At 43.8% G+C, this 23138-nt stretch overlaps 1 protein-coding gene and 1 long non-coding RNA gene across 2 annotated transcripts in view; one reads left to right on the plus strand and one right to left on the minus strand.

Annotated features, from left to right (window-relative positions):
• Positions 1 to 213: 213 nt before the first annotated feature.
• Positions 214 to 23138, minus strand: part of LOC108542334 (uncharacterized) — a 26142-nt gene continuing 3217 nt past the window's right edge. The window contains exons 2-4 of the long non-coding RNA XR_001889241.1: positions 5648 to 5766; positions 2508 to 2658; positions 214 to 224 (exon numbers count right to left, since the gene is read on the minus strand). This is a non-coding gene — a long non-coding RNA (uncharacterized LOC108542334). The remainder of the gene's footprint in view (positions 225 to 2507; positions 2659 to 5647; positions 5767 to 23138) is intronic.
• EI24 (EI24 autophagy associated transmembrane protein) lies at positions 977 to 18029 on the plus strand. The gene is given in 11 exon segments (XM_017892303.1): positions 977 to 1276; positions 4651 to 4761; positions 7449 to 7594; positions 8455 to 8515; positions 9679 to 9745; positions 11978 to 12102; positions 12787 to 12906; positions 14202 to 14331; positions 15312 to 15400; positions 16361 to 16428; positions 17774 to 18029. Coding segments are annotated over 10 exon segments (1011 nt in total). The 5' UTR covers positions 977 to 1276; positions 4651 to 4719; the 3' UTR covers positions 17937 to 18029.

Consider the following 23138-nt stretch of genomic DNA (forward strand, 5'->3'; position numbering starts at 1 on the left):
GATCTGCCTGCTTTGGCCTCCCGAAGTGCTGTGATTACAGGCATGAGCCATCCTCCCGGCCCACAAAGATTATTTTTAACCAAAACCATTTAAAAAACAAAAACTAGGCCGGGCATGGTGGCTCATGCCTGTAATCCTAGCACTTTGGGAGGCCGAGGCAGGTGGACCACCTGAGGTCAAGAGTTTGAGACCATCCCGGGCAACATGGTGAAACCCTGTCTCTACTAAAAATACAAAAACTTAGCCAGGCATGGAGGCAGAGGCAGAGGTTGCAGTGAGCCGAGATCATGCCATGGCATTCCAACACTCCAGCCTGGGCAACCGGGCAAGGCTCCTTCTAAAAAAAAAAAAAAAAAAAAAAAAAAGATTGATAACTTCTGGACAGGGCAGGACTTTCATCCTTATCCCCCGTCGCTGGGAGGGCAAAGGGGCTGAATGTCAAATGGATCACCAATGGCCAACTGTTTAGTCAATCGTACTTATTTAATGAATCCTCCACAAAAATCCAAAAGCACAGGATTTGGAGGGATAACTTAACACAAAGACATTCCTGGAGCGTGGAGTGTGGGAGGAGAGCATTGAAGAAGACTCCTGCCTCTTTTCATACAACTGATCCTATGCATCTTTTCATCTATACCCTTTTTAAGATCTTTTCTAATAAGTCAGGAAAGGTAAGTATTTCCCTGAGTACTGTGAGCCACTCTAGCAAATTAATGAAACCCAAAGGGTGGATGGTTGGAGCCCCAGCTTGAAACCTGTTGGTCAGAAGCTCAGGGTACCTCAACTTATGACTGGTGTCTGAAGGGGAGAGTAGTCTTGGGACTTGAGCCTTCAACCTGCGGGATCTGAGGCTATCTCCAGAAAATACATCACAATGGACTTGAATTAGGGCACACCCAGCTGGTGTCTCCTGCTTGGGGTGTGGGGAAAAACCCCACACATTTGATCACAGAACTCTTCTGTGTTGATCATGTTGGTGTGAGAGCAGAGGAAAAACGGTTTGAGTTTTCCTCACAGTTTTCTCTTGTTAATCTATCTTATGTTAGTTTAATGCTCAGGCCCAGAGGAGAACCCCTAAAAGGGGAGAGGTAAAACTTTGCCTCCTTTCCAGTTCCACGCCAAGAAACTGCCCTTCCTGCGGTAGAACTGGACTTGTGGGATGGAGATGAGAACAGTGATTCTCTACCTCGTTTCATCTCAACCACTCCTTTGCCATCAGATTACACACACATAATGCAGCCGAATTGGATGGGAGCTTGTCCTATCCTGGATCATTGTGAGTGAAGCTTGATTTAAACCCGTCATTTCTTAGTAAACTTTACAGAAAACCTGCAATCAAATAAACCAAGGTGCCCTCTGTATTTTATCGCGCTCCTGTTACTAGTATTTCATAGGATTTTAGAAACGCAAGCAGCGCTGTGGAGTCAATGGGGGAGGGCAAAGAACAGAAGAAGAGATCTGTGAGAACGGGATCGGGGAGGAGGCGACCGGGAGGGGTGAGGGGGCCTCTCCGCCGCCAGGCGGAGCTGGGAGCCGGGCGACCCCGCACGCAGCGCTAGGCGCGACCCCGGACCGACTACATTTCCCAGTCTCCGTCGCTCCGCACGGCCCGCCCCTCAGCTCTGGGCCCCGCCTCGTGGCGCCGGCTGGTTCTTCGCGCCCGCCCGACTTCCCAGCGGCCCCGTGCGGCCCGGGCATGCCCAGTGCGGGCGCAGCGGCCCCGGCCCTGGAAGCGCCCCGGCGGAGCGGGCCCTGGCGGTGGGCGAGGGCCGGCCGGAGCCGCGCGGCGGAGCTGCGGGGTAGGTGCGGCATCAGCCAAGCCAGGCCTCGGGGCCGCCGCGCCGCCCATTCTGAGTGGCAGGGGCCAGGAGGGCAGGCAGGGCCCCAGCGTGGGTTGGTGGGGCTACCCGCGAGCGCGGACCCCTCGCGGGAAGGGGCCGGAGGGAGCGGGACGGGACCGGGCACATCCCCGGGCGAGGCTGCTCCAGGTGGGGCGCGGCTATCTTTAGCTCCTTGTGTGGCCGGAGGTGTGCGTGGTCCGCACCTCGTGCACAGTTGTGCCTAAGGAGGGAGACCAGTTTTCAGCCGAATTGCCTAGGAGCTGTGGGGAGATGGGCCCGAATGGACCCGTGGACTCAGAGGCAGCCCGTGGAGCCGCGTGGGAAGTGAGGATGTTTACCTTCCCTGTACCTGGAGTGGGCTGCGACAGCTTCCTGCTTGCCGAGACTTGGGTTTAGTGACTTAGAAATAAAAGTGCAGGACTGTGCCTCAGCAGATGCTTATTAGCTTTTAATGAGTGTTAGGACTTTAATGTCATTTGTATTTCCAGGTTTGAGAGGTTATTTGTCCATGGGATGCTCGTGTTAAAAAAAAAAAAAATTGCAAAGCTTAAAAACAAGTCGACCGAGGTAACATTAGGACATCGGGTTCTGAGGTTCGCTGTAGCTACCATTCATTTGCTGTCAGTCTGGGCAAGTCATTTAACTCCTGAGACTCGGTTCTCTCACCTGTTAAATGAACCAGATTCATCTTCATCTGTCTAGCTCAGCTGTAGGATTCCCCCTGTGTCATTCAGTCTCTGTGTGTGATCTCAAATTGTGGCAAGTTATTTTTCCCCATGCCTCACTTTTGTCAGACTGGGTAATTCACCAAATATTCCTGTAGGAAGGATGTTAGGAGCTAAGTATAAAAGTGAAGTGATTTACCCTTCATAGGCCACTCTTAGTCAGGAGGTGTCTGCCACTTGGTACATGCAGAAACCAGGTGTTAGCTGGCCAGGGATCAAATGACACAGCTGTTTTGGACTGAGGCAGAATGTTTCAGGTTCCCTGTCAGTACCCTGTGAGAAATCCAAGCCAAGTAATGGGCTTCCTTAAACCTCCCAGCTGGCTCACTTTAGTGGGGTTGTGTTTATATAGAATTTTAAGTGTTTTTCATGCTGTTGTGCCCTATTAGATGCAAGAAACCTATGAAGAAGTTTAGTACCCTTCATTTCCAGATGAGCAAGTGGCAGGTTAAGAGAGTGGATCTGTGAGTCTTTACAAACTAGTGTCATGCATATCACTGAGCATTTGCTAGTCATCTAGCTCAGCTGCCCTCCCCTCAACCCTGAGAACACGACTGTATGGCTGTACCTACGCGATTGGAACTCTGAGGTATTTGTTTTCAGGAGGAAATAGTGGGAGTATTAACAGAAGTTTCTTACCCTAGAGACTTCTTTCCGAAGTGAGCCCATCTGTATAGGATTTGACCTAAGGAGCAGAGGGTATATACAGTGTTGGGCAAATTGCTTTCCTACTGCCATATCCCCTGCTCTTCCAGTTCTGAATGGCATTAGTCCAGTTGGGTCAATGAGGAGCAGTTTGCTGAAGTGGTTAAAGGTCGGGGAAAGTGTGCTTATATTTTGAAATTTAAGGTTTGTACAAGCTGCTTGTGAAATTCTGTCTTTGTATTATGGTCATACCTCTTAAACTGAGAATACTGCAACTTGGTTTAGTGAGTGTTGAGAACTTTAGAATATCAAGTTCTTAAAAAATGCATGAAAGTGGGTTTTCTATTCATCTTAGAAGTCACCATAGATTAAATGAGAGAATAGTATATTAAATTTATACACATGAACTCTCAAGTTCTTAATTTTTGAAACTAGATATCCCATTCACCTGAGAAATAAAATGGAAAAGCCTTACTGTTTTAAAGACTGTTTATACATATGAACTCTTTTGAGGCCTAGTTTAAAATCCACTATTTATTGCATGTTTATTAAAATTATATCTGTATATATTTAAAGTTAGAAAACATAGAAAAGACCAGCTGGGCGTGGTGACTCATGCCTGTAATCCTAGCACTTTGGGAGGCTGAGATGGGTAGATCACCTGAGATCAGGAGTTCGAGATCAGCCTAGCCAACATGGTGAAACCCCATCTCTACTAAACATACAAAAAATTAACCAGACGTGGTGGCAGGTACCTGTAATCTCAGCTACTCGGAAGGCTGAGGCAAGAGAATCTCTTGAACCCGAGAGGTGGAAGTTGCAGTGAACCGAGCCGAGTGTTGCACTCCAGCCTGGGCAACAAGAGCGAGACTGTCTCAAAACCAAACCAAACCAAAACAAAAAGACCATTAAAAAGACCTATTTGGAGGTTTTGGTAGCCAATTTCATGTCATACCTTAAACCTTACTGTGTGCCGGAGGGCTCTATGACTGAAGCACGTATGTAGTAATGTTTATAAGAATTTTTATCTTGCTCTTGTATTTTCATTCAAGTATTTGAAGGTATCCACCAACATAAAAATTGCTTAAGATACTGAAATGTAATTATCATCCATCTCCAAACCCTCAAAAGTGATTGGAATGTGTAGGAGGGATAGTTAGGGGCATTGAGGCTCAGAGGTTACTGGTCAAGAGCACGTTGTAAAAATGTAAAATGTAAAAATGAAAGGGTGTAAACTGTAAAACCGCTTGTAAAAATGAAAGGGTGGTGAGTGGTTTAGAAAAAAATTAGGGATTTTAGGTTTCAGCTGTACACGAATAGCTTCACTTGATTCACTCTATAGAGCTACAAGTATGTGAGGTCATCATGTGGAAATGTGCATGAAGTAACTTATCTTTAAAATAAATATTTTGCCCCCATTATGTTCCATCTGTTTCCAGATCCTTCATGATGAGAGATTTGGGGACACTTCTCTCTCCTCTGTGTAGTTGATAGTTTGGTGGTGAAGAATGGCTGACAGTGTCAAAACCTTTCTCCAGGACCTTGCCAGAGTGAGTACATCTTGTTTATAGGAATTCATCTCTTGGCCTTTTTATTTTGCTGAAGGAACCATCTAGGAAATCCTGTAGGGTTTTTGGAACTTTTATCATATTTCTTGGGCTCTTTACATACAGGTTATTATTCTAGACCACACTACTCAAGAGATAGGTATTGTTCTACATCTTGTAGACACTCTTGCAGGTGCTTGGAAGACCTCTTCAGTGGATGTCTCCAGTATTGGGTTGGAACCCTGGTCATCTTGGCTTCAGAACTTTTTTTTTTAAAAAAACTTTTTATTTTGGAATGTGTTTAGATTCACAGAAAAGTTATAAGGTAGTACAGAGAGTTCCTGTATATCCTTCATCAGCTTCCCTTAATGTTAACATATAACCGTGGTACATTTGCCAAAACTAAGAAATGAACATTGATACAGTACTATCACCTAAACTAATTAATTCAAATATAAATTAGAGAACCTTTCTTTTTTTCTTTTTTTTCAAATTCTTCGTGTATAAAACATTTTTAAAGTAGAAATGGGGTTTTGGCATGTTGCCCAGGCTGGTCCCAAACTCCTGGGCTCAAGTGATCCGCCCGCCTTGTCCTCCCAAAGTGCCGGGATTAAAGGCTTGAGCCACTGCACCCAGCCGGAACCTTTTTTCTCCCCATTCTACAGACTCTGCAGGTGAGGGGGATACTCTAGGAAAATGCCTTATAAAGATCTGGTTAGGACCCAATCATCCAAATTACCAATAGCACAAAAGTCTACTACTTTTAATGTATGTCTGAAGCCTAATAATGTCCCAGTTGTAACCCCCTCTTATATATCCACTAGCATGAGAGAAGCCAATTCTTGGAGTGGGGAGGTTCGTTCTTTAGTGAGAGAGTTTAAAAGGTTACCTTTATGGCCCGGGGAAGTGGCTGACACCTGTAATCTCAGCACTTTGGGAGACCAAGGAGGGAGGATTGCTTGAATCCAGGAGTATGAGGCAGCAGTGAGCTATCATGGTACCAGTGCACTCTAGCAGGGCAAGAAAGTAAAAAGGTTATTACTTTTGAGTAAAAAAGAGAGGATTGAAAGAGTATCCTAGAAGGTCTAAAAAGACTTTATGCATATGATCTACTATTTTTTTTTTTTTTAAGATAGAGTCTTACTATGTCAACCAGGCTGGAGTGCAGTGGTGCAATCTCAGCTCACTGCAACCTCCACTTCTTGGGTTCTAGCAATTCTGCCTCAGCCTGCCAGGTGGCTGGGATTACAGGCACACATCACCACATCTGGCTAATTTTTGTATTTTTAGTAGAGATGGGGTTTCACCATGTTGGCCAGGCTGGTCTTGAACTCCTGACCTCAGGTGATCTGCCCGCCTCAGCCTCCCAAAGTGCTAGGATTACAGGCATGAGCCACCATGCCCAGCAGCATATGATCTACTTTTAACATCTTTACCTTGTTGTCTTGCCATTTATGGGCTATAAAATTTCAACCCTCCCAGCCTGGACAACATAGCAAAACCCCCTCTCTACTAAAAATACAAAAAATATTTAGCCAGGCATGGTGGCACATGCTTGTAATCCCAGCTACTGAGGAGGCTGAGGCAGGAGAATCGCTTGAACCTAGGAGGTGGAGGTTGCAGTGAGCCAAGATCGTGCCACTGCACTCCAGCCTGGGCGACAGAGCAAGACTCTGTTTAAAAAAAAAAAAAAAAATTCAACCCTGTGTTGGTTCTGCAGTGTGCTATTTACATGTTTGTCTGCCCCACTGGACTGTAGACGTCTTAGAGGTGGGGATCCTATCATCCTAGGATGTCCTAGGCCCTCAGCCATTTGAACTTAATTATCTTAGATAGTTGGAGTTTCCTGAGTTAAAAGCAAAATCAGGAGTAAAAATTACTCAGACAAAAAAGATCAAAGGGACACTGTGCCAGTTTATGCTCCTGTCAACAGATAATACATCAATTTGCCCATTTCTCTGTATTCCAGCTATTATTTCTAAAATTTGTTGTCTGATAACAGTAGGTGAGACTGCTATCCATTCTTAAATCCAGCTTGGCCATTGCTTCCAGAATAACTTTTTCTGCCTTCTCATGAAGTTGAATGCCCCAGTGCTAACACTCTACTTGGGCCATACATCTGTTGTGGCACTTATTAAACTATGTGTGCTTGCTTCTGCAGCACATGTACCAAAATTGGAACAATATAGAGATTAGCGTGGCTCCTGTGCATGACACACAAATTCATGCAATGTTTCATATTTAAAAACATTTTTTAAAAAAACCTTCAATGTAATTTTTTGGTTTACTTGTGTGCTTTTCCTACTAAGTTATAAGCTTCTCGAGCATTTCTATATGACAATATATACCTTATTGAAGATACTCAGTACATGGGTGGGAGATGGATGCATGAGTGAATTCTTAGCCTTTGGGAGGCTGAGGCAGGAGGATTGCTTGAGGCCAGGAGTATGAAACCAGCCTGATCAACATGATGAGACCACCATCACTACAGAAGAAAAATTTAAAAGCCAGGTGTGGTGGCGCACATCTGTATTCATAGCTCTTTGGGAGGCTGAGGCAGGAGGATCTTTTGAACCTAGGAGTTGGAGGCTGCAGTGAGCTATGATTGAGTCACTGCACTGTAGCCTGGGTGACAGAGCAAGACCCTGTCTCAATAATAATAATAATGATAATGATATCCTTGTCTATAGGGAATCAAAGACTCCATCTGGGGTATTTGTACCATCTCAAAGCTAGATGCTCGAATCCAGCAAAAGAGAGAGGAGCAGCGTCGAAGAAGGGCAAGTAGTGTCTTGGCACAGAGAAGAGCCCAGAGTATAGAGCGGAAGCAAGAGAGGTAAGGAGTGCATGCCTGATATCAAAATGTCCAAGGGAGGGAAGACCCTACATAGTGACTCGATGTTTCAGTACCATTTCATTTCTTTTGTGCTTCTTCCCAGAATAATGTTGCAAGTGATTTCCCCTCCCCACAACATTGACTTAAACTAGGGTCTAACAATAATCCTTGCTAAAAATGTCATGGTATTAAATCAGAATGCTGAATAGAGAACCAAAAAATATTATTTGGTTTGATAGATACTTCTAGGGAAGCCTGTGCGGATTTGTTTTAATAGCAGAACCCCAGCCCCACACTTTCTCTCTTAATCTTTTCCAACATCAGACTTTAAATTATTTTTCTTTTAAAAGCTGGTTTCCCAGAAAAAAAAATATATATTATATATATGTGTGTGTATATATATGTACATATATATCTTTCTTTGGAGACAGAGTCTTGCCCTGTCAGCCAAGCTGGAGTGCCGTGGTGCAGTCTCGGCTTACTGCAGCCTCTGTCTCCCAGGTCCAAGCAATTCTCCTGCCTCAGTCTCCCAGCTAGCTGGAAATACAGGTGCACACCACCACACCTGGCTAATTTTTTGGATTTTTTAGTGGAGACAGGGTTTCACCATGTTGGCCAGGCCGGTCTCGAACTCCTGACCTCAGCTGATCCGCCTACCTCGGCCTCCCAAAGTGTTAGGATTACAGCCGTGAGCCACTGCACTTGACCATTTTTTTCTCATTGACTAACATTAGAACATTGGGAGAACATGAGGTACTGAAAAATAATATAGTACCCACAAAAGATATAAAACGAACTACTGAATGACAATTAGGAAATAACTTATGCCTTATAAACTAAATACATGTGATCTTTTCCAGTGAGCCACGTATTGTTAGTAGAATTTTCCAGTGTTGTGCTTGGAATGGTGGAGTGTTCTGGGTAAGTTCTTCTTTAAATTCCAGGGGCCTTACAAGCATCTTCAGATTGTTGCTAAGTTGATAGCTATGAACTGTTTTCTTGAAACACTAAGACAAATAGCTTTCATCTGCTGATGTACACTTAGGAATATAACTCAGGAGTCTGTGCATCTGCAGTGATTTTATTCCCACTCGAGAAAGCACACTTGTATGTAAGCAAACATCACAGTTAGCCCTGAATATACACTTGTATTTTGTTTCTAAAATGACTCATTCACAAGTGTTATAGGTAGCAGTTTCTCTTGACACTGTCTAGACATTTTAAAATGCTAACAGCAACTATGGGGAATCAGGGGAAGGGCAGATACGGCTAGACAAGAACAAGGTTCTCCCTGCTTCTGCTTATGGTGATCAACAAGAACTAATTTGCATTGAAACCTATAGCAGAAAAGATTGCCTACTATTAACTGAGAACCCCAGTGCAGGCTTAACTGAAATTTGGGTACTTTGAAGAATGGATAAATATTTCCTTTGACTTAGAATTTAGAGGAATTCATCACATCTTAATCTAAACAATTCACAGATGTTTTCAGATGTCAGCTTTAAATTTAATGAATATGTATTCCTGTGTACTTAGTACATGCCTGTATTTTGGCCTGAATACTACTTGAAATGTTCCTCTATGCCCCCAAAGTTTCATTGTTTTGTAGGTAGTATCAAGTTTGTGTCTCAATTGGAGTGTTGGGAAATAGAAATAGATCCAGTTTTGATGCTTTTTCAGGCCTCCTGATTTATTTTTTTATTTTTTTGAGATGGAGTCTCACTCTGTTGCTCAGGCTGGAGCGCAGTGTCATAATCTTGGCTCACTGCAACCTCTGCCTCCCGGGTTCAAGCGATTCTCCTGCCTCAGCCTCCCCAGTAGCTGGGATTACAGGTGTGCACCACCACACCCAACCAATTGTTGTAATTTTAGTAGAGACGGGGTTTCACCATGTTGGCCAGGCTGGTCTCAGACTGACCTCAAGTGATCCGCCTGCCTTGGCCTCCCAAAGTGAGCCACTGCGCCTGGCCTAGGCCTCCTGGTTTATAAAAGCACTCCCATCTATAAAATCACTACACTAAAACTTGAAGCTCCCGTGTTAAAGGCTGGATTTTGATGTTTACCTTGTTGCTTCTTTTCTTTAGTTCAGTCTCCTCTTGTTTTATCGAGTGTTCATTCCTGTGCTTCAGTCAGTAACAGCCCGAATTATCGGTAAGTATATACCCCGCTCCTTTTCTGTTGGGGACGGAGTAGGAGATGATGTTTCAGTCTCCCTCAGTTTACTGAACATTTCCTGTGTATCAGGAGCTTTCACTGTTTATTTTCTTTTTTGTTTTATTCTTTTTTTTTTTTTTTGAGACGGAGTCTCGCTCTGCCGCCCAGGCTGGAGTGTAGTGGCCGGATCTCAGCTCACTGCAAGCTCCGCCTCCCAGGTTCCCGCCATTCTCCTGCCTCAGCCTCCCGAGTAGCTGGGACTACAGGCGCCCGCCAGGTCGCCCGGCTAGTTTTTTGTATTTTAGTAGAGACGGGGTTTCACCGTGTTAGCCAGGATGGTCTCGATCTCCTGACCTCGTGATCCGCCCGTCTCGGCCTCCCAAAGTGCTGGGATTACAGGCTTGAGCCACCGCGCCCGGCCTGTTTTATTCTTTTTAAAAATGTATATTGAGTTATTCTCCTAGAGCCTTCAGATGAGAGCGTTAGCTGTTTTTTAACTCAGGCCTTTCAGCAGCCCTGTATGATGGGTACTGTTATTCTATCCCATTATGAATGAGGAAATGGGAAGTTCAAGGTTAAACCCTTAGTAAGGGCGGAGCGCTGAGATCGAATCCAGATGGTATCCTGCAAAGACGACTGTACTGGTGCTCATTTTTTCGGGTTGGACCATTGGCAGAGGGGTGCAGAAGAGAAGAAGAAGAAGGTTCCTGCTGCTGCCAGAAACCCTTAAGAAAAAGCGAAGGCAAATTTCGCCAGAGCTGAAGGTCAAGCGCCACTGAGAAAGAGTTTGCCCAAAAGATGCCCTTCGACAGGCAGGAGAAGCTTATCTATGAAAAAGCGAAGCACTTCACAGGAGTTTTTTTTTTTTTTTGGCCAGATGCCTACAGAACTGAATTCGAATGCGCGAGGATGGCAAGAAAAGCTGGGCAACTTCTATGTACCTGTTCAACCCAAACTGGCGTTTGTCATCAGGATCACGAGGATCAATGGCGCAGTGAGCCCAAAGCGTCGTATAATGGGTATTGCGCTTCTTCGCCTTCGTACAATTTCAGTGCGAACCTTTTGCTGAAGCTCAACAAGGCTCTCGATAACATGCTGGAGGATTGTAGAACCATTATATTGCCATGGGGCGTACCCCAAGTTCTGAAGTCTTAGCTAATATGAGCTATTACAAGCAAGTGGTTATGGCAAAATCAATAGAAGCGAATTGCTTGACAGATAACGCTTTGATTGCGTCCGATCTCTGGTACAGATATGGCATTATTGCATGGAGGATCTTGATTCATGGTCTATTTACTGTTGGAAACGCCTTTCAAAGGAGGCAAATAACTTTCCTGTGGCCCTTCAAATTATCTTCTCCCACGAGGTTGCGAATGAGAAAAAGACCACCCGTGTAGAAGGTGTGGACGATGCTGGCAACAAGGGAGGGGGACCAGTATCAACAGGCTTATTAGAAGAATGAACTTAGTGTTACATGATTATTTTCGAGATCCCTCAGCTTAATAAACAGTATCCTGCCTCTCAAAATGAAATACGTTTTTTGTATTGCTGATTTTTTTTGTTGTTAGTCTGCCTCTGTCTTCACATAATCTATTGCTGGTAAGATCTGCGTGTGCTATAAAATTAAGCCAAATCAAACTGCACTGTTTGTTACAAAAATCATGGGTCGAGCGGTGAATAAACATCTTCTTAGGTTTTAAAGCTTTTTCTTCTACAAAATTTTGTTATTTTAAACTGTTGCTGAGTGATTCCAAATGGGTTTATCTAAGCATGTTTCACAATCATTTGCCACGATCATTTTGTAGGTACGGTAATCCAACTTTGTTATGGAAACAATTGATTCATTTCTAAATTTATTTCTTGGGCCTTTGCTGGTTTATAAACTACCATATAAAATGTGTTTTCTTTGCCTCCAAAAAAAAAAAAAAAAAAAAAAAAAAAAAAAAAGAGTGTACTGGTAATCACTGTGGCATCTCATTACCATCATGTAAGCAGATTTGTGTCAAGATAAGCAGCACATATCTATGGTTTCTTTGAATTGGAATTGTGGCTAGAATGTGGTGTGTCTTTTATGAGTTAGACTCATTGAGATAGGTATAATAGTGATGTGCTGGCAAGAACTAGAAAGATCCAGGAGGAGACAGAGAATAGTCACGAGATGGGGGTTCCGCATTTGGTCTTCTGTGTTTCCATTTCTCCATTTCTAATAACTCGTTTTCTCTTTCTTAGGTGACCCATCACTACATGGAGATGTTTGGTCGTGGCTGGAATTCTTCCTCACGTCAATTTTCAGTGCTCTTTGGGTGCTCCCCTTGTTTGTGCTTAGCAAAGTGGTGAATGCCATTTGGTTTCAGGTAGGTCCAAGGCAGAATGGAGTCTGGGTCCCGCAGCATGATTGCTTGACAGGTGACAAGTTTCAGCCTCTGAAGTTAGTGGGCATGTAGGGGGACCTGTTTTTCAGCCTTGATGTTTCTTAGCCAAGCAGCCAGTAGGTGATCTTTGTGTTCTTATAGAATGGAATTATTGTCTCAGCATCTCATTGGCAGGTGTCTGGTGCCTTTTTTGCTTTGTTTTGTTTTTTGAGACAGAGTCTCTGTCGCCCAGGCTGGAGTGCAGTGGTGGGATCTTGGCTCACTGCAACCTCTGCCTCCCGGGTTCAAGCAGTTCTCCTGTTGCAGCCTCCCGAGTAGCTGGGACTACAGGCACGCACCACCATGCCTTGCTACGTTTTTTAAATATTTTTGTTAGTGACAGAGTTTCACCGTGTTGGCCAGGCTGGTCTCAAACTCCTGACCTCCCAATCTGCCCACCTTGGCCTCCCAAAGTGCTGGGATTATAGGCGTGAGCCACCGCATGAGGCAGCAATCCTCCTACCTTAGCCTCCTGAGTAGCTGGGACTATAGGCACATGCCATCACACTCAGCTTATTTTTAAATAAGCCTTAACTGGCATCTCTAGTGGCAGACCAGTGGCCTTAGCTTTGGGGATGTATATCAAGACCATTTAATTCATGTTTTGGTACACTTTCTCTGTTACAGGATATAGCTGACCTGGCATTTGAGGTATCAGGGAGGAAGCCTCACCCATTCCCTAGTGTCAGCAAAATAATTGCTGACATGCTCTTCAACCTTTTGCTGCAGGCTCTTTTCCTCATTCAGGTGAGACTGACCTTCTGGGTATATGGGCAGCTTTATTAAAAAGAAAAACTGTTTCACTAGCGGGAGCTTCACAAAGACAGAGTATTATATTTATGCAGAGTATTATATATATGCTGGTGGGAGGTAATGATTTTTAAATCTTTTTTTTTCTCACAGAAATGAGAATTTTTTTTTTTTTTTTTTTTTTTTTGAGACGGGGCTGGAGTGCAGTGGCCAGATCTCAGCTCACTGCAAGCTCCGCCTCAGCCTCCGGAGCAGCTGGGACTACAGGCGCCCGCCATCTCGCCCGGCTAGTTTTTTGTATTTTAGTAGAGACGGGGTTTCACCATGTTAGCCAGGATGGTCTCGATCTCCTGACCTCGTGATCCGCCCATCTCGGCCTCCCAAAGTGCTGGGATTACAGGCTTGAGCCACCGCGCCCGGCCAGAAATGAGAATTTCAAAATTACATTATAAAATTATAAGAAACATGAATTTACTTGCCCTTTTCTGCTACTCTGGTTATTCTCCAGTCCTGCCAGGTGGAAACTGTTTTTTTCTTTTTATAGTTATGCCTAACTTTTTTTTTAAAGAGATATGGTCGGCTGGGCACGGTGGTTCATGCCTGTAATCCCAGCACTTTGGGAGGCCAAGGCAGGCGGATCACCTAGGGTCAGGTGTTTGAGACCAGCCTGGCCAACATGGTGTAACCCTGTCTCTACTAAAAATACAAAAATTAACTGCGTGTAGTGGCACATGCGTGTAATCCCAGCTACTCCGGAGACTGAGGCAGGAGAATCGCTTGAGCCCAGGAGGCAGAGATTGTAGTGAGCCAAGATCGTGTCATTGCACTCCAGCCTGGGCAACAGGAGCAAAGCTGTCTCAAAAAAAAAAAAAAAGAAAAGACAGGGTCTTATTTTATCACCTAGGCTGGAGTACAGTGGCACAATCATACCTCACTGCACCCTGAAACTCTGGGCTCAAGCAATCCTCCTGCCTTAGCCTCCTGAGTAGCTGGGACTGCAGGCACATGCCATCATGCCCAGCGTATTTTAAAAATTTTGTTGTAGAGTCAGGGTCTCAGTATGTTGCCCAGTCTGGTCTTGAACTCCTGGCCTCAAGAGATCCTCCTGCCTCATCCTCCCAAACTGTTGGGATTACAGGAATGAGTCACTGTGCCCACCCTGCACCCAGCCTTTTAGAAACTTGAGAGGCAGCTAGGAAGCTGTCTCAGACAGTGATGATTGGAGAGTGGCAGGTGAATGGTGCTAGGTTTCTGAGGCTTTGGGATTAAGATTTTCCATATTTGTTCTTTAGGGAATGTTTGTGAGTCTCTTTCCCATCCATCTTGTCGGTCAACTGGTTAGTCTCCTGCATATGTCCCTTCTCTACTCACTGTACTGCTTTGAATATCGTTGGTTCAATAAAGGTAAGTTCATCTAAAGAAGTCCAGAAAATGGAGGCCCAGTTTGAAAATGCTACTGCTAAGCAGACTTCTTAAACTACTCAATAGTCAGGCTCTTAGCAAACCTTCCTTTGAGGGAAGCAGCTTCATTGGCAAGAGGGAGCTTACCCTCGGCTTAGTGGGTTTAACTCTCAACTTTGAGGCTGGGGGATGTGGTAGTATAGCATTATCTTTTTGATGCTTAACGTGGTATATCTCTGACTGGCTTGTAAGATGGCATAAATGAGCACAAGTTGCTCTAAATTAGAGAAATCAAATTGATGTCAGCATCTGGATCCTTTTGGGGTTGTTTTAGAAAGTCCTTCAAGTATTTTCCAGGGTGTGCGTGGTTGAAAGAGGTTAACTGATACTTACAGAATGGCATCCTTTTGATTTGCTATCTTGTTTAGTTCCAGACTAATCCTGACAAAGGATGCTGGTGCTGAAATTCTTAATTCACTTAGCCTGTCAGCTTTGAAGTTATGATTATGGAATTCTAAAAAACTTTGCATGCTTTATATCGGATTTGTACACTTCTAATTTATATGCTGTAGCTCTGTTCTAAATCTGTACTTAGGCTGGGTGCGGTGGCTCACACCTGTAATCCCAACACTTTGGGAGGCCGAGGCAGGTGGATCGCCTGAGGTCAGGAGTTCAAGACCAGCCTGGCCAATATGGTGAAACCCTGTCTCTACTAAAAATACAAAAATTAGCTGGCCGAGGTGGCGGGCACCTGTAGTCCCAGCTACTCAGGAGGCTGAGGTGGGAGAATCGTTTGAAATCTGGAGGTGGAGGTTGCAGTGAGCTGAGACTGCACCACTGCACTCCCACTTGGGCATCAAAGCAAGACTCCATCTCAAATAATAATAATAATAATAATAATAATATATAATTAATAATATCGTTTTTTTTTAGTTCACTGATAAAAGGAAATACATATCTAATTGTATTGCATTTCTTATTTTAGGATTGAAATGCACCAGCGTTGTCTAACATAGAAGAATGGCCTTTACTACCTTATGGGTTTGTTGCCTTGGCTTTTCTCACAGCAATGCACTCCTCTATATTTCAGGTAATTTGGCTAGAGGGATTTGAATGAGATAGTAAAAATAAAAATTCATGAAGTCAGTACCTTTTGCTTGCTTGGTCGGTTTCGCATTCCCACACTGTCATTTGTCCATCAAGGAAACCTGCAGGGCGTTTCTACATTTGTTTAGCATGAAGATCTAGTCTGAATGTCCCTAATATCCCACTATCCTATTATTTTTCTATGCTCCGTGAGCCATTTTTCTTTTTTTTCTTTTTTTTTGAGCAATCTCATCTTCACCCAGGGCTGGAGTGCAGTGCGGCAATCTCAGCTACTGCAACCTCCCTCCTGGACTCAATGTTTCCTGCCTTAGCCTCCAAGTGCTGGGATTACAGGCACCACATCAGCTGGCTAATTTTGTGTTTTAGTAGAGATGGTTTCCACTATTTTGCCAGGCTGGCTCGACTCTGACTCAAGATCCACCCCTTGACCTCCCAAAGTTCAGAATTATAGCACGAGTTACACGCCACCCTCATCAATATAAACATGCCCGTGCTGAAAATCTTTTCTTTTTGAAAGATGTGTTGATGGGCGGGGCCCGGCTCACGCCCTGTAATACACACTTTGGAGGCTGACGGTGAGGCAGATACCTGAGGTCAGGAGTTCGAGACCAGCCAGGGTCCAACATGGTGAACCCTGCTCGCTGAAAAATACCAAAAGTTAGCGGGGGCTGGTAGTGACCACTAGTAATCCTAGCTTTGGGAGCTGAGCAGGAGAATCGCTTTAACACAGGAGGCGGAGGTTGCGGTGAGTCGAGATCTTGCACTCATCAGCCTGGGCGACCAAAGATGAGAGTCCGTCCAAAAAAAAGAAAAAAAAAGTTAGAATATTGGGTTTCATCAAGCCAAATATTTACACTGGAAGCAACGAACTTGGGCCTTCTATATTCAAATCATGGCTGTTATGAAGGTGACTAATTAGTCTTTCTTTTTTTTTTTACAACAGTGCTGCCTTTCTCGTATCTTGTCCTTTATTATTACAGCGAATGAAGCAAAGACCCCTGTCAAAGCGTAGTAGGTATAGCAGATGAGTTTTAACGGTGTAAGGATTGGGCTGTAACACCACAGTCGTCGTGAGGCTTTAAAAAAAAAAATTTCATGTAGAAAATCTTTTTTTTTTTTTTTTTTTTTTTTTGATATGGATACTCTGCTCTGTTCCCAGGCTGGAGTGCAGTGGCCGATCTCAGCTCATGCATCTCCGCTCCCGGTTCACGCCTTCTCCTGCCTCAGCCTCCCGGCAGCGGGACTAAAGGTGTCCGCACTCCCGCTAGTTTTTTTATTTTTAGTAGAGAGCGTTTCACCGTGTTAGCCAGTATTGGTCTCGATCTCTGACTGTGATCCACCTGTTCTCGCCTCCAAAGGTGGCGATTACAGGCATTGAGCCCACGCACCGGGCCGAGAAAATCTTAATGTAAGTTTAATGAGACAGAACACTCTGCTATATAACCCAGCACTTTTCTCATGTATATGCACATGAAGTAGTAATATATATAACTTCAAATTGAGCCTCATTATACATAATTCAAGTAGAGTGCCGTATGACTCTGGCCATGGTTTTATTATAAACTAGTAAAATAACCTAAATAAGTTTTTAGCAATTAATAACAATACATTCTAAAAAGTTTTATCACTCAAAGAAAGCTCAATCAATCTTGATCATTTGTGAAGTCAGCTATAGATACTTGTTTACGAGGACTTAGTCTGCTTTGGGTTTCTGTATGCTTGCTTTACAGAGAGCTCCTGTTTATCTTAAGAGGAATATTTGATTTGTTTGAAACTCTCTTCTGCACCACAGTAGCATATTGACACCTTCAGACATAGCTGGAAGCCTGTACCCTAAGTGAGCCATAGGAAAAATACTTCTCAAATCAGAATTCATTAAAGTATAACTATTTCACTGTAAGAAGCCATAATACTCACGCTGGTGACTCCATTAATTCATGGCATGGCATCAGCAGGCCCGGCCTTTTTTTTTTTTTGAGACGGAGTCTCGTCTGTCGCCCAAGCTGAGAGCACAGTGCGCGATCTTGGCTCACTGCAAACCTCCGCCTACCAGGTTCAAGCGATTCCTCCTTCAGCTCCTGGGTAACGGGGATTGCAGTGATGTACATGCTCTGCTAATTTTTTCTCAAGTGATCCACCTGCTTATCACCCTCCCAAAGTGCTGGGATTACAGGTAGAGACACCACGCCGCTCCAATGCATTCTCGTTGCTTGTTCCTCATGATATAAATCTGTATTTCCTTGATCAAGTTTCATTTGTCTTGTCTTTCCCTTTGTATTTTAATTTAATTAAGTGTCAATAACGAAATAATTCTGAGTAACTGGAGAGCTAACAAGTTGGGTTTCTTGCCTTTTAGTCTCTTCCAGTTGCGCCTCTTCTCCTTGGTGGTCTTCTTAAGCAACAGACTCTTCCACAAGACAGTCTATCTGCAGTCGGCCCTGAGCAGCTCCACTTCTGCAGAGAAGTTCCCTTCACCGCATCCATCACCTGCCAAACTGAAGGCCGCTGCAGGCCACTGAGTTGCCTGCCATCCAAAGGGGATGGGCGGGATTGGAAGAAAGCTGTGGCAGCTCTTTTCCCTGTTCACCTCCCCTACCAGGGAAGGCAGGACCCACTCTGCCAAGGGCCCTCTGCATATTCCCTTCTCTCTGAGGAATTGAAATTTTGTCTCTGGTGCATGTAAGGCAGAATGTTCCCTGACACCAGTGTGTGGATTTTAATATCATCGTGAGTCTGAAAGGACCACAAGTTTTCTGCAGCTATTTTCTAGCATTTGCCAGTCCCTGTGCCTGGACTGATTTGAATACTTTGTTTTCTCCCTGTGCCATTTACCCTTCCACCTTTCCATCCTGCCTTCTACCACCCTTGGATGAATGGATTTTGTAATTCTAGCTGTTGTATTTTGTGGATTTGTTATTTTTGTTGTTTTCTGTGAAGCACATACATTGGATATGGGAGGTAAAGGAGTGTCCCAGTTGCTCCTGGTCACTCCCTTTATAGCCATTACTGTCTTGTTTCTTGTAACTCAGGTTAGGTTTTGGTCTCTCTTGCTCCACTGCAAAAAAAAAAAAAAAAAACCCTGAAGAGATGAGATAGGAGGAAAGACCTCACAGCCAGCTCTGCTGGGTTTTGAGGAGTGATTTTCTTTCTTCCCCTTGAAGGGGAAAAGCTATTTTCACTGGTACATTTAAAGTCCCCCAACTATGGGGAGGTACAAATTCTGGACAAGTGCCACTGCAACAACACTAAGCCTGAACTTTTCAGCTCCGTTGGGGGTGGGAGGCGGTGGGCAGAAATTTACTATTGGCCACTGCCAGGTCTGTTTCATATTTCAAAGGAATATTGGGTGCTGCAAATAGGAACTGAAGGGGTAAATGTATTAAACCTGTGATTGGTTGTTTTCCTGTCATTTTAAGAAACTAAATGTGGGGGGCAGATGTCAAAATACTTGTACAATTTTAAAATGTCACAATTAAACGTGAGCTGGTTTCCCACAAAGTGTGTAATGGTTGAATTTGCAAATCATGATCTTGAGAAATGTATTCATGGAATACAAGACTTTGTCTTGGATAATTTAGTAGTTTTGAGGAATTAGCCCTGAAAAATGTTCCCTGCGAAAGGCTGGATTGTATGATTATAATCACATTTATATTTGGTGGAAGACTCAGACTGTTATTTGTTCTAAAGTCTATATGTACATCGCTACTGTGTATTCATGCAGTGAGAAAGACCCTCCTAGATATTGGTGTATTGAATATTAATCGAGGGAAGCCAGTAAACATCTGGTTAACAGAGACCTTTACTATGTGCAAGACAAAATATGGAATTAAAAATTGTTGCTGGGGCCAGGCGTGGTAACTGATGGCTGGGATTCTAGCACTTTGGCAGGGGCCAAGGCAGGAGGATCACTTGAGTCCAGGAGTTCGAGATCAGTCTGGGCAACATAGTAAAACCCGTCTCTATTACATACATAAGAGGTTAGGCCGGGTATGGTGGCTCACGCCTGTAATCCCAGTACTTTGGGAGGCTGAGGTGGGTGGATCACCTGAGGTTAGGAGTTCAAGACCTGGCCAGCACAGTGAAACCCCATCTCTACCAAAAATACAAAAAATTATCCGGGAGTGGTGGCATATGCCTGTAATCCCAGCTGCTCGGGAGGCTGAGGCAGGAGAATCACTTGAACCCAGGAGGCGGAGGTTGCAGTGAGTCGAGATCACACCACTACACTCCAGCCTGGGCAACAAGAGCAAAACTCCATCTCAAGGAAAAAAAAGGTTAAAAAAAATTGCTGGGAGTTGTAAACCAAGTTTGAAGGTTTATGCAGTTGATGGAAGGAGGGTTTTTAAATGGTGGGCATCTTGGACGTGAACACTTTCCAGCTTCGGCAGAAAAAATTGTAAAAGACATGGTTTAAAGTAAGGTATACTCCCAACATTCTCCTATGACATCTCTGGTCATTTAACAATAGTATTGCAGAGAACTACTTCCAGATTGCTAATGGGTGTGGTTTGTAGAAGACTTCAGTATTTCATGAACTTGTGATGAGTGACTGCCTTATTTAAGCTTAGTTTCTTAAAACTAAGTTTTAAAAAAGTAGGCTTATTTAAGCAATCACATATTTGCTTCCTGAAATTTATATCCGTACCATTTAGAAGCATCTCATAAACTATCAGGAAAAAAAAAAAAAAGAAACATCTCAGTTTAGTTTAAAAGGGTGAAGGCAGCTGGGCATGGTGACTCACACCTGTAATCCCAGCACTTTGGGAGGCTCGAAGCAGGTGGATCATGAGGTCAGGAGTCCAAGACCAGCCTGGCCAACATGGTGAAACTCCGTCTCTCCTAAAAATACAAAAATTAGCTGGGCATGGTGGCGCACGCCTCTAGTCCCAGCTACTCGGGAGGCTGAGGCAGGAGAATCACTTGAACCTGGAAGGTGGAGGTTACAGTAAGCCAAGATCACACCACTGCATGCCAGCCTGGGTGACAGAGTGAGACTCTGTCTTGGGGAGTGAAAAAAGGGTGAGGGAAGTTGAGTGGATGAAGGTATATGATTTTTATCCCCAGGACTGTGCCTGGCTATCGAAAATGTGTAAAAGTTTAAATGACTGGAAGTAAGGAACCTCCAGAGTTTTATTAGCATAGTTGAGCAGTCCAGCCTTTTGTACAAAGGCTATATTAGGCATATCTGCAATAAGAGAAATGTGACAATCTCAAATGAGTTATAAACACAAAGCAATGTAAATTTTTCTTGCCTTTCACGAGGGTATTGTCATTGAGAGCAGTGATTAGGAAATGGGTCAAAAAGAGACTAGACTCTATTTTGCCAAGTTCAGAATACCTGTTTGAAGCAGACTAATAATTAGTAACCAAAACAAGGGAGCTCACAAAACTAAAAATGAAAATTTGGTTGAATTTGAATCACAAAACCAGTAGGATCTGAGGAATTGTTCCCAGAAGCACTTTTTAAGGGATAGACATCACAGCTTGGACAGGTATATGTAATAGAAAACACAACCCTTTTTATTCTATCTATAGAGCTGAGTTGTCTGTGATAGCAACTCTCAAAATTAGAAAGTAGATGCTTTAGATCTGAGTACATTAAGTCTGCTAGAAACTTAAATGACACATTCATGTACAGATGTGTTAACTGCTCTGCACTTAATAAAAGGATAGCATCTATGAGAGAAAAAGCAACTAAGTAGTCTATTCACTGTCTCATTTTCCACCCACAAATATTACTTTATTTTCTAATTATAGCATTAGTACGTTCATTATGCTCCTTTATGTGTGTTTACCTCCATTATTGAGATTGCTCTGGTGAAGGTTATCTGTTCATCAGTAGTGGGGTGGATAGACAGTTTAGCAGTCATCCCACCTTTTATTAACATATTCTGGGCCGGGTGCGGTGGCTCATGCCTGTAATTTCAGCACTTTGGGAGGCCGAGGCGGGCGGATCACGGGGTCAGGAGATCGAGGCCATCCTGGCTAACGTGGTGAAACCCCGTCTCTACTTAAAATACAAAAAATTAGCTGGGCGAGGTGGCATGCGCCTGTGGTCCCAGCCACTCAGGAGTCTGAGGCAGGAGGATCGCTTGAACCTGCCAGGCAGAGGTTGCAGTGAGCCGAGATCGCGCCACTGCACTCCAGCCTGGGCAAAAGAGCGAGACTCCATCTCAAAACAAAAAAAACAAAATGGTATTCTGCCTAAGTTGTATAACCTACAGCAGTTAAAAGGAGGCTGACTTCAGGTCGGTGTAATTTACACATTTGTAACAATGAGGGCCATACACCAGTACAAATTTTGGATGGACCTAAAATGAGTCTGCAAAACCACTGAAGGATCAAGTGAGGGAATTATGACTTAATCATGTAACAAGTATTTGAGCATCTTCCGTGTCAGGTACTGAGTAAGGGACTGGGGACTCAAGGGTGAACCAGAAAGATATGATTACTGCCTTCTAGGACCTGACAGTCCAGTAAGAGAAACTCACAAGCAAATGAATATGCAAAAATTTCAATAATTACATGATTAGCTATTTTTCCATAGGTCTCAAAGCTGGATAAAACACTGGAATTCAGGGAATCTTTGAGTAAGATGAGCAATTAGGCCATGTGTTCAGCCTCTCCTTGTACTCATTCTGATTTCAAATTTAAATGTTCTGTAGTGCTTTGAGACCTAGAGGAAAAAAACAATGACCATTTAATCATTTAGGTAAGTTCCTCTAATCATTCCTCTTCACGAGGAATCAACATCGCAATCAGCTCAGCAGCTTTTCCAAAACACAAATAACAACACCTGGCTCTGGAGGAAATGTAAGTAATTATAGAAACAAAAGGTAATTTAAGAAATTCTAATAACTATTTTCACAGAGATTTCAGAAGCTACTGCATCCATAAAGTAAGAACAGATTATTGTGAAAAGAACAGAATAGGAAAGCTCTTGGAAATTAAAACAGTTATGGAAATTTTAAAAAATGAGATGGCTTATAAAAGTGACACTGGCCAGGCCCAGTGGCTCAAGCCTGTAGTCCCAGCACTTTGGGAGGCTGAGGTGGGCAGATCACGAAGTCAGGAGATAGAGACCATCCTGGCTAACACGGTAAAACCCCGTCTCTACTGAAAATACAAAAAATCAGCTGGGCGTGGTGGCATGTGTCTGTAGTCCCAGCTACTCAAGGTCTGAGGCAGGAGGATCCTTTGAGCCCAGGAGGTTGAGGTTGCAGTGGGCTGAAATTGTGCCACTGCACTCCAGCCTGGGTGACAGAATGAGACCTTGTCTCAAGGAGAAAAAAAAAAAAAAAAAAAAAAAAGGGACACTGAGGAGGCTAAATGAGTGAACTGCAAGATGATATTGAGGAAATCTTCCAGAACATACAGCAAAAAAATCAAGAAAAAGTTAAGAACAGTAGAGCTTTCCAAGAACCAGGAGATAAAACATTTGTCCAATAGCAACTTCAGAAAATGAGAATAGAAAAATGGAGATGAGGCCGGGCGCGGTGGCTCAAGCCTGTAATCCCAGCACTTTGGGAGGCCGAGATGGGCGGATCACGAGGTCAGGAGTTCGAGACCATCCTGGCTAACACGGTGAAACCCCGTCTCTACTAAAAAAATACAAAAAGCTAGCCAGGCAAGGTAGCTGGCGCCTGTAGTCCCAGCTACTCGGGAGGCTGAGGCAGGAGAATGGCGTAAACCCGGGAGGCGGAGCTTGCAGTGAGCTGAGA

Source organism: Rhinopithecus bieti, unplaced genomic scaffold (assembly GCF_001698545.2).
Source record: "Rhinopithecus bieti isolate Rb0 unplaced genomic scaffold, ASM169854v2 scaffold_20150, whole genome shotgun sequence".
Taxonomy (NCBI): domain Eukaryota; kingdom Metazoa; phylum Chordata; class Mammalia; order Primates; family Cercopithecidae; genus Rhinopithecus; species Rhinopithecus bieti.